Consider the following 18,457-nt stretch of genomic DNA (forward strand, 5'->3'; position numbering starts at 1 on the left):
AAACGCCTGGACACTCATTTTATCTGCAATATTTACACTGTAGATTGCTGTAACGACAGTGTTAGTGTATATGTATCTTTTGTACACATCATAACTGTGACATTTGGGATCTGAGGACAATTCCCTTAGGGTACCTCACACCTCTAATGACTAATAAGTAAAAAAAAAATAATAATAAAAATAAAAGATCGTGGGGGCCTAAAAGAGGCTCCTGCTCTTAAACAAACTACAGTTCCCTAGTTATCACTGGGAGCGCTGCGGAGACGCGCTGTACAGCGAGCGAGCGGACTGGGGGAGGGGCGGCAGGTAAAGCGAGACGGCGGCGCATGCGCAGAAGCGCTCCAGCTCTCTGCATCGCTCCCCTCCCCCCACCCCCCCCCCCTCTCTCTCTCTCTCTCTCTCTTTTTTTTTTTTTTTTTTTTTGCAGCATCAGTACCGCGTTCGGAATAGCATTCGTGTGCTGGAGTCAGAGCGCGCTGCGGGGCATCACTGCACCGCCACGGAGGACACACCATCATAGAAGCAGGAACAGGGAAAAGGCAAAAAGGCGTGAAATAGTGCAGAGGGGGAAGAACAGCGCGCCCTTTTTCCCCTGAAATCACCTAAATCTGTGGGAAATTAAACAGGACCCAGACATTCGCCAATAATAAATCCACGAACGCAGCGGACATCTCAAGCTATATTTTTGGCCAGCACGGCGGGGAAAAATGAAGGATCGCACGCAGGAACTACGAAGTGTAAGTCTGGATTCCTGATGCTTTATCCTTCATCTCCTCCCATTTCCTCCGTCTCCTCACCGCAACCGGGCGTCAGCAGCTGACATCTCACTGCTGCTCGCTCACGGCTGAGCATTTATGGGCATAAGCAGGGTTTTCATACATTTTCCGACGTTTTTTCTTCACACAATCACATATGTAACCGTCTGCCACATCGCGCGTATATTAGCGTTTTTAATAGTGGCTCACACGCGCGCGCTGTTCCATGTGCGATTGATCGATTTATTCATCAAATCGGGTTATATGGCGTAATTCGCGAAATGAGCCCCCTACATTAGCATGCATGCAAACAGACTACCTTTGATACATGTCGCCCAGGAGCGTGATCGGCTGCGGATAGTTAGCCAGCATCCAGCATCCCAATATCTAATTCTGTGATCACCGCATCATTAATTATTGACACCGATTTTTGTCAAACGAAAATAACATACACCCCTGACTTGTTCCGTTCCCCTTATAACTCTTTTAGATTTTGCACCGGGGAATTTTGAGCATCTCCACTAAAGCTCCATTCTTGATGCATGTGTACATCTTCATCGGACGCGTTTGGATCGTTGGGTGGGATGTGCAATTATTGCAGCACGCTTTGTTCCGTTCTTAGCCATGATGTTAATTTGGAAAGGATGTAATATTGTTGCATGCTTCGCCCAAGTGAGCTTAACAAATGCAACATGGCTGCCAAAAGATTCCCATTTGTAGTCGCGATGGTATAGCGACTTAATTGCTTATTTAGTGATTTCTATCTCAGTAATATCGAAGGTGGGCCTTGAGGCTTTAATGCGTCGCCCAGCCTCCACGAATTTTCCGTCGCCGTAGATCAATGAAATATTGTAAAGGAAACGCCTGAACCCAGTGCACCGCACTCATCAGTGAATGCGCGTGTGGTGCGCTTGCTAGGGAGCGAAAAGGAGGAGGAGGAGGAGGGGGGGGGGTGTAAGAGAGATATGTACATTATAATGTTTGTAAAAATAAATTGTATATATATATATATATATATATATATATATATATATATATATATATATATATATATATATATATATATATATATAGCAACTTCACAATCCAACCCAAAATCCCGCGTCTTCCCAAAAGTCCGGAATCAGCCCAAGACTTCCCTTACTCCCCCGGAGACCCGGAGCATCTGATACCAGCCTTTGCTTATCAGACGCAGCGTAGAAATGTAATCTACAGATAATTGGATTAGGAGAATTTGCAATTGTACGTGATGCGCGCATTCACTGTACGCTGCTGCCACAGATCTTTTAAACATATATGTATCATTAGTCTTGCTTCTAAAGGTGTTAATGGCTCAACGCGAATCTGATGCGACATGATTGGGCAATAATGACATTTTACGTAATCATCAACATCACTGTGACGTATTGGTCGCGCGGTGAGGGAAGTGCACGGGTTACTTGGACTGTGGGCGTGCGCAGGGCGAGCGTGTCCGTGCAGAGCAGGGACGAGCAAGGATAAATCAGACGGAATTCATTGACCTTGCCCCTTTCAGTATTAGGTTTCAGTTGTATAGGGGAGAGATCTGACATTAAATGAATGAGTGTGATTGAATGGGATGCTTGCAGCCTGAAGTATTTCACATGAAAGCCGGGTGGGGATGCATTATGCTGCAACAGTGGCAACATTTCACATTATAAAGACTAGATTAATGACTCCGATGAAGAAGTCCACATAGCAGACTCGTTCTGATAATTAGCACACTAAATTACTTACGATTGCAATGGCAACTGCAAGAAGGGACCTACAGAAAATGGACCAGAATATCAATGACAGATCATTCAGATAATAGGCCTGTGGAGACCGGGCTGGTTGTCACACAGGAGAAAAGCTTTATCTCAATACCTATAAAGTTTTGAGTCCATGTTTGATCAAATCTTGGAAGCCAAGACTTTAAAAGCATCAGCAGCCTATACTGAAATTGACTTGAGAAAGTAAAATATTCACCAGAGGTCTCATCTAATATATATCTGAGATAATATATCTTATGGTCTACAACAAAGTAGTGATGTGATGTCTGTGATATGGTTCATGTCAGCATTAGTGACAGTACAAGCATGCATGCAATATATATTATTATTATTATAGTGTATAGTGTAACAAAATGATTCCAAATCCTGATACTAAAGATGCACAATGTATTGCTGTGCTTCACTGTGCCCTGTGATGTCCTTGAGAGAGGCAAGGTTGAATGTCTGTGTCTCTCGGTCTCTCTCTCTTTCTTTCTCTGCCTCTCAGCTAACCGGCTTCAGTGGGAAAGTCATATTTAACACTTCTAATGTAAATGATATGAGGCAGTGAGCTGTGTATTATGGTATTAATAGAGAAGATGGCATAAAGGATGAGTTTATTTGAATATGTTTTGTATCTGGCATGATGTCCAGATAATAATTTGAGATAGTAATAAACAACAGGTGTGGTCTTACTGGAAAGTTGGCAACCTCTTTAACTCAGAAGCGCCAGGAAGGCAAAGATTATGTGGCATCACGTACTGTATCTTGCCCAGTTTTGTCCAGAAAAGGAGAGGTCAGACACATTGTGCTAATTGAAACTAAACGAGTGCTAAAAGAGCCCAGAGAATATAATTCAGCTGCAAGTATGACCATAGACAGGTTTTGAACTCTAAATGGCACATTTTTATCTATAGTTTAATTCATAATATATTAGCTCCTAAATAATAATAATAAAACTGCACAAAAATCACTTCCTTTTGTTGTTAGCATTTGTTTATATCACCAAGCAAAAATAACTAATGCATATCTGTAGAAATATATTAAAAAGAGCATGTTTGGTTGAATATTATTATTTAGTGATTTCATTAGAATGGCCAAGTGAATATGTCACTTACCAGGGTTAGCCATAGACTGCAGGAAAAATAGTAACATAATGAACTTAAAAGTTGATCACTATATTAGTGCATAAGAAACCGATTTGATTGCCAAAAATATGCTCTAGATCACTACGGCCTAATATAATCAAAACGGCTGATTTGTGACTTCTTCCAGTTGATCAGTTGCAAACCTGTTAGATACTCTGAATAGTTTTTTTTTTTTTCCCGAGCATGTGTGGGATTAATTCTCTGGACAGATGGGATAGAAGCAGGGAACCCCGGTAGCCGACGCGACACACAGAGAAAGTATCAGAATGATAAGCAGCGAGCATCGCTACAGCTGACTTGCAGCAAGAGCTGAGCTCATGGGGAAAGTGAACTCAGTAGGTGTCTTGTCAGCCGACGGGACCGGAACAGGTAGATAATAATTGGCAGAGAGAGGGACAGGGGAATATACGGCTATGTTTCTGAAGTTGGCCGCTGCCCAACGACAGATGCAACAGATAGGTCACGATAGGTCATGGATGGGAGGGAGGCGGGGGCTGTTTCCAAACTGGAAGAATAAAGCACTGCAGGGACAGTGGCGGCCAATGAAACTGCAGTAGGGTTAGAGAGGGAAGTGGAAATTTCCCAAATCTCTGATGGGGGAATTGGAAGAGGACATAAAGAGTAGAGAAAGGAATAAGCAGGGGTGGCCACAGGTACTGTAGCAGATAAAGGATAAATGAGATGCATCATAAAGACATTTTCTTAGGAGATAAATGAAGGTTTTTAAGAATAAGTTGTGGGGTTATTGCAATAAATGAACGCTGCATAGATTTGCTGACTTGCAGGAACTGGGTAAAACTGCTTCCTAATAGTATAAAATGAATTTTGAGCACCGACACTGGGTCGGGAGGCTAAACTGATTTGGTTGGATCTTTTTGCTTTTACAAAACTCAGCAGAAGGTAGTGTTGTAAGGATTTTCAGAGGTTAAACTGAAGGCAAAATGATTCCGAATTTGTTAGTGATTTGAAACTGATTCTGAGAATGGTTAAATGTTTAGGTCTAGTTGAAGGACTCATGTCAGAGGATTCTTCACAAACTACAACCAGATTCAGCAGAAATGTGGCCATGGATGCAGACTATACATGCTAACTGTAGTTTAGGACTGGAAAACTTCAAGTCAAGTCAAGCCACCTTTATTTAAATAGCACTTTAAACAAAATACATTGCGTCAAAGCACTGAACAACATTCATTAGGAAAACAGTGTCTCAATAATGCAAAGTGACAGTTCATCATTGAATTCAGTGATGTCATCTCATATCAACGATATCGCTGTAGATGAAGTGAGCCCAACTTCAGGCTGAGCTTTGAAGTGAATTATAGTTGTTGATCTTTTGTTAATACCTGAAGCATCAGCTTCCTCATGGTTTTAAATGGCACTTTAATTCTGCATGAAAGACCTGAGACCAGTCTTGGACATTTCAGCTAGATGTGAAGACATCTGCTAGCATGTTTTTATGTAGTACTACTGAATAAGCCACATCTAACTAATATGATACATCACAATAACTGTAAAATTGCTGGAGATGTTACAGTTGTAACATTTTAATTTGAGCAGATTTACATTTGTCATGGACTACTGATATTTTAACATTCAAGCATTTACAGTTTTTATGTCCAGTTGTGTTAAAAAATACATAAAACATGCTCAGAAAGGGATTTGTGAATTACATAGCGACCCCTGTAGGCCACCGCATTCACTGACAATTGGTGACGGGATTCGTAAGAACCATTCTGAATCTGGTTTAACGCAACTGTTCACTTTTTTTATGATTTCATGATCAGTTCTATTAGTACTTTGTTAATAAACTTCATTGGCATTTACTACACAGAGCTGTAGTTCACTGCAATGCTACACAGAATCTCATTCATAATCGGCAATGAATTGCCTGTGTATATCATTTAAGCAAGAAAACTCATGAACAAAATACAAGTCAAATTTAATTTATTTGGGTGAATACAACATAGTCTATAATATTTACATACATGTAAACCTGTTTAACAAGCATTTTAGAAATAAAAATGTAACATTTAAAAGTAGCATTTTAAGTAAAATTTATTCAACCTTTCTCTGTAATCGCTTTTTGCCAAAATAATGGTAATTCGTGTGCCGGTGTGTCACCGAAATCAGAGCCGAATAAAGGGCCGCTGTTCGTGGGGGGAACTACAAATTTCACACCGTGGCCTTAAGTTTCATCCAAAGCTGAAAAATTTCACAATATGTTGCATTGCATATAATAATAAAATTTACCACAGTAAAGTCTTAAATAAAATGTATGCTAACCTTTATTGTTTAGCTGAAGAAGTGCACCTGATCGGTGGCGGGGATGAGAACCGCTCTCTCTCCTGTAGAGGACACAAAAAGCCTGTGATCAGACTGTAACTCAGTAGCTGGGTTGTTTCATGGGAGGCAGGCCCAACCTAGCCTGGTAATACCAGACTCTGCTACTTCACTTTGCTTCGTAGACAGAGTCTGGAATGGCATAATAGAGAAGTGTTTTCTCTCTCGCTAGGGGGTGCTTGTCTGATGTTTAAAATCATTGGTTACCCGTAAGCCAATCAGATACGTTTAGTTATGACATATGTTATGCGCCTGTACAGCCGCATCGAAGCACAGACATCATGCATCGAACTCAAATCTATGATTGAATTTCCACTGTAAACCTGTTGTTAAACACTCTTCTTGTTCTGGCTTCAGTTTGAAAAAGAGTTGAATGTTCTCCATAACAGAGCGAATTGCATCCCGTGTCTCGTTTCCCATTTCCGTGGTCGTTTCGGTTTTCGATTTCTCTAACCTACAATTTAAAACTCGGTGCTTAGCATCTACGTCACGGCTCTCAGCCCGTCCTCTGCTCATTGATTGGCCCGGCTGTTTTCAGACCGGTGGCAAACAGAAAGCTCTGACGCTATGTCAGACTGAGTACAGAAGTGAAATGAAATTGAGCGGAAGTAGGAAGTCTGACGTAGTCAGGCTAGGCTCAACCCAGCGGTTGGGTAGAAAAAATAACCCAGCATTAAAATGACCCAGCTATTTAGTTACAGAACAAAATACCCAGCACCTGAGTAAAATATTAAAAACAACCCAATAAAATGACCCAACTGGCTAAACTCAGCATTTGGCTTAAGAAAAAAAAAAAACCTGCAATGTTTTTTTGAGTGTATGCTCCTCTTTAGTTTCTCAAAAGAAGTGTTGGACACATACTTCCAAGAAAACTGTTTATCCAAAAATGAAAAATCAGGTCTTTCATAATTTACTCAGCCTTAATCAGTGCCTCAGTATGACTTTCTGTATCATTTGTTTTGTGCTAATAACTCTGATTGATTGGATTTTTGTACTGATGTGCTGGTTACTCTTTGCTAATGCTTTTAAAGGACTAATGCTTTTAAAAAGCACAGAAAAGCATCATAAATGTATAATAAAAATCATTACTCCAAATCTTGACCTAATTTTCACTCTGTTCCTCAAACAAAGGTCCTATATGGATTCAGAGAGACAAACACATTGTTCACAATTTACATTGTGTTCTGTGGAAGAATGTCAGTCATATAGGATTGAAACAACATTAGGGTGAGAAAATGATATTGACGTTTCATTTCTGGATGGACTGTTCCTTTAATCTGTCTTAACATATGGGTGGGCGACCACTGAAGTAATTGGATGTTTTTTGTTGCTGCATTTGGTTGCTTCTCCATTAACAGTCTTGGTAATCACTAAAGAATTTGAAGGGGGAGGTCCTGTCAATAACATGACTAGCATTGATGCATTCATTTATTGATCCATTTTCCTTCACTTTTTTTTTTGGCTTTAAAGAACTACAATTTTTTTTTGGCTTTAAAGAACTACAACACAAATGTAAAAATGCATTTTTGAAATATTTATTCCAACGTCATTAACATACACAAAGACCTTCACTAGCAATTCACTTATGTTCATATGGCCTTCTGCTGAACTATTTTCACTCACATTTTGCTTAGTTGTTGTTAAAGTACTAATTGCCCCATGATACATGTGCAAGGACATCTGCTGTGCATCATACATGATAATATATGTACCATCTGTGGTACATTATTCACACCACCTAATGGAAATTTCATAACATAACAGGATCATTTTGGCATCAAAATCAAGCGAGACTGAGGTCAGGTTGGCATTCGATGTTATTTAGACTGAATCACACTTTTCCCGTTCTAACCAGCGCAGATTTAATATCTTTCAGTCCTGCATACAAAATACCACCCTGATTGGTAATTCCGATAGATTGGCAGGAATTGCCATGATGTAAAAGTTGCAGGGTGGATTTATGCTTTAAATTGCGTCTGTGAATGAGTCAGCAAGTTTGTTCGTTCTCCAGTGGCTTGCTGTCATTTGAACCAGATACTTTTTTTCATACCTTAGTCATTATTGGCTAATATGAAAAGACAGTAGCTATTCCATTGGGATGCAGGAAATGGTTTTATCAGCGCCAGTAAGGGGTCGAGGTGTCAGTCCCAATCGGCCCACAAACATGGCGTGTTTTTGTATGTTTCTTAGAAGTACCTAAGTTTCTTCGCCGCTGCAGTCAGAATTCAAGATCTTATTAACATGACTGATTTTATTGACATGAATGTCAATATCATAAATATTTTTTCAGGATTTGTTTCCTTATTAAAGCTCGAAATGGGCAAGGAAATTATTGAGTTGAAATGTTGTAAAGACTATGCTGCCCTTGGACACAGCTTTTGTGGCATGCAAGCTTATATTTTTCAGTCAAGTATTTAAATATGTATGAGTATATAAAATGTATTGGATATTGCATTGCCATAATTAAGGATGGCATTTGATAAAACTATCAACATAAAGTAACTTAACAAAAAACAAGCCATATTTTTGGAAGAACCATCACTTTGCTAAAATAATATTTGTTGCATGACATATCAACAGCAACAATCATTACCTTGTATAATCATTATAATCATAATCTTGTAATGTCTTTATATTTTTTTCTGTTGTTTTTTTTTTTTTTTTACAGTTTCTATCTTAGTGTCACGTCTTTGCTCCTGATTTTTCTTTAGAGCATATTTTTTTTCATTTAAACGCTACAAATATTTTTTCACTTAAGGTTATTTGTCTTTTTTAATGAAGACTTGTATGGCACTATCAATAGCCCTTGACACATTTTTAGATTTATGGCCTTTTATTTGGCTTCTGCCTCGACTGATTTGTAAGGCATAGAGGTCCTTTGAATGAACATATATATATATATATATATATATATATATATATATATATATATATATATATATATATATATATATATATACTTTCAGTTCTTTGACAAAGGACTCATCATCAGTCTATTTAGTTTCTTGTTATTAGCCTCGGTTTATAGCACAATTGAACTGGGGATAACCCCGTCCCTTGGGTGGAAAGGAGAGAATGTCATGCACCACTAAAAGACAACACAAAACATACACACACACACACACACTAATGCATCTTCCTCATCTATTATACACAGTTATTGTCTGCTTTTTTGTTTTAACAGCCACAATTTTTTCATTAAATGGCCTTTGGAGAAATGCACATCATTTGTTGTTGCTAGACATAATGCAAAATATAATGCAATGTTTATTTTTAGCCATAAGGCATAATTTAACAAAATGATAAATTTAGTATGATTAAATATACATTAAACAAACTATGTTTTGCAAGAACTATAACTTTGCTAGGAATAATTTTGGTGGCATGGCACATGATTCAAAAGCAAAACTCTTTATAATATCTTTCCTGTTTTTTGTGGATTTTCTGCATCGGATTTTCTCTCTCGGTTTCACGATGGATCGCACATCATTTGGTGTTGCTAGACATGATGAAAGACTGAACACAGTGCCTCATTTTTATTTTATCCCAGAATGTGGCATTGTATATCGAAAGAATCCACGCGTTAGAGCGGGAATGCGATTTACTTCCACTTTGGAAATATAATCACATTTTCCACCACTTCTCCTCATGTTTGTCAACAGAAACTAATGCAGTATCATGAGGCTAAAGGAGGTTACTGTCTAATGCTGTAAGGACTTCTGATGCCTGTGGCCAGTGGCCATCCTCAGCGCAGATGGGCCAACGGCAGGGAAGCAAGATTCTGACATTTCTGCATTACCCCCGCACCTGATTTTACACCACACTATCCTGAGAAAGCCCGACATAGATTCGGATGCACGTTTCAGAGAGCGTGTCGTATCTACTGGCGAAGGTCCTGGTCACCTGCTTGGAAGGGGATATGTTTTTTAAACATCCTTTTCCGGTGACAACTTATTAACCTCCCCTCCCCCAGTGCTCCCTCTTTCCCCGTGGAGGTCTGTCTCTCTCCCCATCCCCCTCTGATTGCACTTTCCTGACCCTCCCCCTACAGCTGCACACTTATTCCTCTTGATTCTCCCTGCCACACATTCATACATGCCTGCTTTCGCATCATAAACATACTCACTATTGCTCCATCCCTGCCAAGCCCCCCCCCCCCCCAATCACAGTGTGGGTAAATAAATCAAAGTATGAAAAAACTGAAACTGACACACATTCATTCCAAGGAAAGCACCACTTGAGCAATTCAGTGCGTTCTTGAAACTTATCAATGTGGGAAATGTATCTGTTAGAATAAAAAACACTGATGCATATTTCAAGCACATTTTAAAAAGTATTTATTATAATGGGTTGCATGGCACATGTTTCAATAGCAACAATTATGCTAATTAAATCTTATCTCTTTATAATACCTATCCACTTGAGCAATTCAGTATGAATGTGGGAAATGTATCTGTTAGAATTTTAATTTAAAAAAAAAGGAAGGAATATTTAATGCACATTTTAAAAAGTTATATTTTATTAGCATTTTTTTTTTACATTTGATACCACATATTTAAGAACATGACATGATGTACAATTAAATCCAGTAATTTTTTTTAGCCACATTTAATCTAGAATTCAATCAACTGATCAGTTTAATGTGATTACATAAAACCATGTTTTGCAAGAATTATCACTTAGCTAGGAACAGTATTATTGGTTGCAGGGCACATGATTCAATAGAAACAATCATGCTAATTAAATCTCTTTATAATATCTGTCAACTTGAGCAATTGAGTGAGTTCTTGAATCTTATGAAGGTAGGAAATTTATGTCAGAATTATTTAAAATGAAATAAAAGAAAAATAAATCACAACGCATATTCCATTCCATTTTAAAAAGTATTATTTTATTTATGCATTACATTTGATAAGACATATTTAAGAACATGATGTACAATTTAATTCAGCAATTCTTTTTAGCCATATTTAAGATATAATTTAATAAAAACTAAAAAAGGATTTGTTGCGTGGCACAGGATTCAGTAGCAACAATCGTGCTTATTAAATTTTGTCATCTCTTTATAATATCTGTCCACTTGAACAATTAGTGAGTTCTTGAAGATTATGAATGTGTGCAATTTATCTGTCAGATAATTTAAAACCAAGTAGAATAAAATTAAATATATATATTTATATTAAATATAAAATATTAAAATATATATTATTATATTAAATATATATATATTATATGAACTATATATATATTTTATATATATAATTTTTTATTTTTATTATATATATAATTTATTCACGGGATTCAAAGCTGAATTTTCAGCATTATTTCTCCATTACTTCTTCATTCTAATATGCTGCTTTTTTAATTAGTATTACTTAAAATAAAAAAATAAAAAAATAAAAATAGCAAGAGGCATGCACATTTAAAAAAAGTAATTGATATATATTTTTCAATTAACTATAGCAGGGTTTGATACCACACATTTAAGAAGAACCTCACAACATTTTTAGGCGTTTGAAGGTTTCATATCACTGGTGAAGCTTTTTTATCATTTATTAAACAGCAGAATCAGCAGCAAAGTAAATGAAAGAAACTTTGTGACATATTAAAGCAATGCATGCATGTACAGCTAAATGCATAAATGGCCAAGTTGTGTTTGTATTCCAATCACTGCGTGGGTACGACTACGCCTGCAGTGTATTGTGAGGACAGTTTTATTGCAGGGACAATGTCATGTCCTCTCTGCTGCACACCACCCACCAGTCCTTAACACCACCAATAAAATGGCTAAAACAAAATGGCTTCCTGTCTAGTTATGGTACATCTGGTTGGCAAAATATACCATTAACACCAGCAAGTCTAATATAAGAATATTTGACTATATTGATTTCATTTTTGGTAATTGTACACCAGGTGGGATATAAATTCAGGGTCACTTAATCTCATGTGATACACTCAGTCTTGCAGAATCAGCTCAGTTAGATGGTAACCAGCAGTGGCAACAAAGTCAACAAATCTCATTTCATCTTGACAGCATAAAAGGGAGGCCCTGAATAATTTAAAGGTAAATATCAGGGAAGGATCTGGATTCATATCCTCCATGCTACGTTAACGTAACGGGTTTGTTTCCCGAGAAAGGAATGAACCCTGAATGTAATGTAAGTCACTTTGGAAAAAAAAAGCATCTGCCAAATGCAGAAATGGAAGTTGTTCATCTCAGACATTTTTTATGTAGGTGAGTCAATTACCTGATCTAACTTCCTCCTGGTGAAATAGGGCAACAGTGTGCCACTGGGATTTCTCACAATCTGATTCAGAAATGATAGTAATAAAATCCCTACAAAATACACAGACACAGTTAATGAAAATCTATTTGCCCAGAGTTCAAGGATTCAGTTCCCACTGAATGCATGAAGTGATCAAATGTACCTTGCTTGGAATGTGACTTGCTTTAGATAAAAAAAAAAAAAAACATCTGTAAAGTCATAAATAGTCTTAAAACACAGACCGAAACATCAGCCCAATTTCTTTAGACATATTCCTAGTCCTATTCAGAATGACTCATGTACGGCAAGATCTCTGCATACTTCTTCATATACTGAAACATCAGCTTGTAATTAGCAATGCTAGCTAGATGATGTTGTAGCATGTTTTTCTATGTTGGCTGGTGCACATGTTAATCATCATACAATGCACTCATTCTTAGCTTGCATCCCAAACCACTGCTGGTTCCTGTTTTCAACATATGCATATTAAACTGTATGTTTATAGTTGGGGTGTTACTTAGTATCTTTTGCTGCAATATTTTGTACCTATACAGCTTGTATACTGCATTGAAGAGGCTCTTAACCGGTGGGCTGTCCGACAGGTTTGGTGACAGCAGAGGAAAAAAACATGCTAAACTATATAATTATGCATAGTTAGGATAAAAATAGGCTTATAAACTTTTAAAAGGAGAAGAAGTTTCCAGCATTGTTTCTTGTCGATGTCAAAGGCTATGGAAATTGGAAAAATATAGGTTTTAGAGCACAATTACCTCTTTTAATTGGTAGAATCTAGACAGATGTCAACTTAGACAGGTCAAAATAAAATAGGATCCAAAATACATTTAATATGCCCTGCTGTAGTTTATGCATTTACAGACTTGCTACATTTTGATTTAGTCTTTGCCATGTAAATAATTTTGCATATTGGTGAACCTACACAGTTCATGGTAATCTACATACTAGTAATATTAGACATTATAAATAAGTGCTACAGGTCACTCACAATCTTGATTTATTGTGTTTGTTATAGTTTTTGTCATGTAGTATGTAGTTTCCCCTCACAGCGGAGCTTGTGTTTTCTCACCTATCTGTGGCCTGTACAAGAATAGGATTAATTAAAATAATTTAACCTCAAATAAACATTACAAAGTCCATGTATTTAATTCTTTGTTAAGTAGCCGTGTAACAAGCGGGTAATGTACATTCAGTCACTCATTATCGCTAAACAAACCCTCTCAGGGTGGTACAAGCCTAGATCCTCTGATCACCCCGACTGGGTTTATTTTGTTATAATGACCCTCTGATTGTATAATATCCCTTACTTCAAATCAATCTCAGATGTTTGCTGTGGTCCCAGATAGACTATAATGACCTTGGGTTGCTTATGCTGTAGTTTTGCAGAGAATCTGTCATAAGGCTGGCAGTGAGTAGATGTGACATATCCCCAAGCATTCAGTGGTGCTCTTTTTTAAAAAGACAAGAAGCCAATGTATCATGTGGAAAAGATGACTCTCAAGGTTCTTAATAGTGTATTTCTATATTTGGATTGAATTGAATACGTCCTACCTTGACTTGAACCATAAAGGACATTTGTTTTGTGAATTTTGAGGAAAGTGTCTTTTCTGCCCTTCATTCTCACGGTTCTCATCTAGCATTCCTGCAAAGCAAGAATAAAAGAACTGATAAAGTGAATACTTTGAATGCTGTTTAGGTTGCTATGGATAAAATGGAGAAATGTCGCAATAATCAGCCATGAAAGACTGGTAATGGGTTCCCATGTCCTTGATATGAATATCTTCCTCGTGTGCAAAAATAGCTTGCAGAATGCATTTCATAGAAAGATGTGTTTTTAAAAATGGAACTATTTTAAGGTGACACACCAGCTTGTGAAACGCCCAAAAAACAGCATGAGATGCCACACAATGGCCAAATGCAACAGCATGCTGTCAGCACGCTAACTATAGCAGTACTGCTGAACACATCAGAATATAAACTTACATTCATTCAAAAGTTCGGGATTAGTGAGGTTTATTTTTATTTTTTTAAGAAATTGCAATCAACAAGGCATTAAATTGAACCAAAGTGACAGTTAAAATATTTATAATGTTACAAAAGGTTTCAAGTAAATGCTTGAATGTAAATTCTTTTTTTTACTTTATATTAAAAAAAGAATCCTGAAAAATGCATCAGTTTCCACAAAATATTAAGCAGCAATTAAAATAAATTCAAATACATTAAAATAGGAAAATAGTATTTTAAATTGAAACAGTATTTCCTATTTTTATTGTTTTAGTGTATTTTTTTAGGAATGCAATTTTTATTTGTATATTTTGAATAAATTCAGCCTTAGTGAGCATAGTGAGATTAGTCTTACTGAGATTTCTTTTTAATTTTTTGGGGTAAAAATCTTACAGCTATATATTAGGGCTGTCAATAGATAATGTTAAATCTAATTAATGTGACAATATGTTGATTAATAATTGATATAATTAAATCGCAAATGGCATTTGCATGTACTTTTGTCTTAAATGAGAATGAATTAAGTAGACATTACAAAAAGTAGCTTTAGAAATAAATATTTAATTTCATTCAACATAAAATTGATTACATATAGGGTCTTATAGCTTAGGATACAACAGCCCAATATAAACTATGGAAAAGAAGATCATTTGAGACATCTCCGTTCATGCAATGGAAGTCATTGGTAACCAAAACAGCTTTTTTACCAACAGTCTTCAAAATACCTTTTTTTATATTCCACAAAAGAAAGTATGTCATTCAGGTTTGAGTAGATGAAGACATAATAAAAATTTGACTTGCTGCACGAGACACAACAGACCCGCTAGATTTAAATCAGCACAGCAAGTGAAGGATCGAACGCAACTGTCCTGAATGAGCGCAACTTCTTTCAACAACCACAAAATGATGTTTCATGGTCTGTTGAGGAAGTACAGACATTTCTCTCGTTGATGCCCGAGGCGCGGATATAGCGAGACCTTGACGGAGTGATGCAGAATGAAAAGGTTTTATAATCCCGCCTACTTAAAGCGGTACTAAACTGCAGTGGAAACGCAAAATGAGCCGCGCAGAGTCGTACCACACAGTGGAAGAGTGCCATATATGAATGGGCTTTCCAACCATTGGTTCATACGATTAATCAAAACTCGGATTCATTCAGAAACTAAACACCGCTTTGTTGTTTGGAGAAACACAACAATTCTGCTATGGCTTTAAAAGGTAATATATTCCCTGAAAAAAAAGAGCAAAAACACATAATATTGTGTTTAAAATATAACAATATCTACTTCTTATTTACTGTACTGTTGTCATAAGTCATATTTGCACTCGGTATGTTTGGGATAAAAACAGCACTCGTGTGATACAACTCTCCTTGCTAATACAGGAGCATTTTTTCCCCAATATCTTTCCCCAATATCACTGCATCACATTTGTCAACAGTCAACTGTATGAAATGTAAGATGATGTACAGGTTTGGGGGTGGGACTAGTGCGTTAATTGCATTAAAATATTTTAATCGCTTAATTGTTCCAGAACCAATTTATCAAGTTAAACTGACATCCCTAATATATATATATACGTATATATAATATTATATATATATATATATATATATATATATATATATATGGAGAGTCTATGGAGCCTATGGAGAGTCCACGTAAAACATGTAAGCCCAGCATGTGCATGTGTGTGTGTTATATATAAAATCTGAAAAAAACAACAACTAAGTAGTCAGTTGTTCGATGACTAATAATGGCACCCATAATCTTCATAGCAAATGAATCCTAAGCTACTTAATTAAAAGCCGATATAAATCTCCATTCTGTTGTAGTCATTTCCAGGCTGACATATTTTAAGGAAGCACTAAATAGATCTCAAAAACAATTCTCTAAAATGTCTCCCCTTGTTCGAGCATAGAATCCTTTCTTGTCACTCAACAGCAAAAGAGATGAAAGCAGATATGAATAGTTTATTGCTGTCCCACTGTGAACCTTGTCTAACATCGTAGGAGATTTATTGTCTCCAAACTCTTCCCCCAGACCTGTGCTCTCCAGCTTTGTAAAATGTGTCTTCCAAAAAAAAAAAAAAAGGGACCAGCATTTGCAGAATCCTCCATCACCCACACACTAACTACACTGGTAGAAGGCTTCAGTCAGGGGCGTCATGCGCTCATGATTTTTGAGGGGGCACATGGGGGGCAGCACTGTATAACTGATAGAGGTTTATGTTTTCCTTTTTCCTTTTTATTCGAAATATTTCCAAACGTGTTAACTATATTAAGAAATATTATGATTCTCAAATATCTGTAGCCTATGTCCATTTTGCACCTTTGTTATTCGATCAATTAATGGTGATGGGCAAAGTAGACTAATAGTGTAATCTATTAACTACACATAAAAACCAGACTGTAACAATGTTCTTTCATGGGAAGAAAGAGGCGGGAACCGGCGGACAATCAAATGACTTTAATAATAAAATAAAGATAAAACAGCGCCAAATATGCCAAACAAAAACCAAACACAACTAAAATCCAGGCCTGGTCCTCTATCGTCCTTCACTGTCGTCGCTTCTCTTTTTTATCCTTCCATCTCCTCCGTGGGACTTGAGACCGGTGAGTGTCGCAGGTGTCATTCATTTCCAATCACTCCACGGCCTCACCCCGTTCCCACGGCTCTCGGCCAATCCCCACTCGTCACACCGACTTTTTACTTAAAGGTGCTGTATGTACGTTTTTGTCTCTACAAAAGCATAAAAATGCCATAATATGTTTGCAGATATTAAAGAAACAAAGATCATCTTTCACCGAAAATGTCATCTTTGTTTTGGTTTGTGAAACCCGCCCACTGCCAGTCTGCTATTGTATTTTGGTACCCCGGGTTGCCAGTTGGTGGAAAACACAGCGCATTTAATTTCATTCATAGTCAAGTGCACTCGTTCCTGTTGTCAATCTGGCAACCTGACTGTCAAGCCTGAGGAAGAGGAGCCGGGTGAAAAAACCCTCTCCAATATTTTTTATTTGGACTGCAATACCTAGTTAAACCACTCGGTGTCAATCCTACATACAGCACCTTTAAGTACCAGAACATTTTCATTCAGTCTAGCCGGAGTTCAGCCACTACCAATAACTCCCATTTAAACCACTGAAGCTGTTTACATTGTGGAATTAATATCTTACATTCATATGCACATCTGCACTTTGTTGTTTCTGATGAGAGAATTCGCCAGATAATTCAGTCAGTGAACAAAGCCCCTTTCACACTGCCATTCCGGCAAATACAGGGGTAAAGTGTTCCTGCAATTGTTCCCTGGTCGCTAGATTTTGCACTTTCACACTGCCAGTGATGACCCGGGATATGTGCGTGCTTTCACACACATCAGCGCGTGACGTGTAATGTACGAGTCGACAACGCTAGGCACGTTATACTTTCACTGAAGCAAGCAAACGATCTCGGCGTCAGCGCGGAAAGTGAGGAACTAACTGATCTCTGCTCCATTACAGTTTGCACATATGTTTTCGTCGCGAACGTTGATCTTCCTTCAAAAGAAGGGTTCAAGTGAACAAAACACTGCGTTTCAGCGATGACTCATCTGGACATCTCTGATTGGCCATTGTATTCATTAAGCTCAACAGCATCGTGTGTGATTGGTAATAATGTAGCGCTGTACAAACTCTGGCTCAGCGTCAGCCAAAGCACGAACGCAGATTTGAATTTAGCAGCTGATGCTGTGCCGCACAGAATGATCTAATCATACCGGTGTGATTTTATCAAATATAAAAAAATATTATTCAGCTATTTTTTGTCTTTTGGAAGCTCCATTCAAAATCCACTTGGCTCAGAATTCTGAGGGGCACGTGCACGTGAAATCTGTTGCTATAGAATTTTTTTTTGTGAAGGTCATTAGCGACTGATACTGCGGTACGGTAGACATACAGCGCAGGGGACCAGCAGCAAAGCCACTCCCCGTGAAACCAGATGCTGAGGGGGCAGGGAGGGCAGGGCTCGGGAAGGGAGCGGCCAGATAAGGAGAGAAGCAGGAGAGTAAACATTAGCACGGCTGATGAGACAACACAGCGGCCGCTTTCTGCTACTATTTCATTGTGCTTTGACATGCAATCCACTCGTCATGTGGAAATACATAGAATCGGGGGGCTAAAA

General features: G+C 37.7%; 1 protein-coding gene and 1 long non-coding RNA gene across 2 annotated transcripts in view; one reads left to right on the forward strand and one right to left on the reverse strand.

Moving 5' to 3' along the window:
* Window positions 1-503: 503 nt before the first annotated feature.
* Window positions 504-18,457, forward strand: part of LOC113119883 (syntaxin-1B) — a 37,639-nt gene continuing 19,685 nt past the window's right edge. The window contains exon 1 of the mRNA XM_026289597.1: window positions 504-737. Coding sequence (XP_026145382.1) covers window positions 708-737 — 30 coding nt within the window. The 5' untranslated portion in view covers window positions 504-707. The remainder of the gene's footprint in view (window positions 738-18,457) is intronic.
* Window positions 5,971-18,457, reverse strand: part of LOC113119894 (uncharacterized) — a 40,448-nt gene continuing 27,961 nt past the window's right edge. Inside the window, exons 3-4 of the long non-coding RNA XR_003294534.1 lie at window positions 13,845-13,935; window positions 5,971-6,017 (exon numbers count right to left, since the gene is read on the reverse strand). This is a non-coding gene — a long non-coding RNA (uncharacterized LOC113119894). The remainder of the gene's footprint in view (window positions 6,018-13,844; window positions 13,936-18,457) is intronic.

The sequence above is a fragment of the Carassius auratus genome, chromosome 19, assembly GCF_003368295.1.
Source record: "Carassius auratus strain Wakin chromosome 19, ASM336829v1, whole genome shotgun sequence".
Classification (NCBI taxonomy): Eukaryota; Metazoa; Chordata; class Actinopteri; order Cypriniformes; family Cyprinidae; genus Carassius; species Carassius auratus.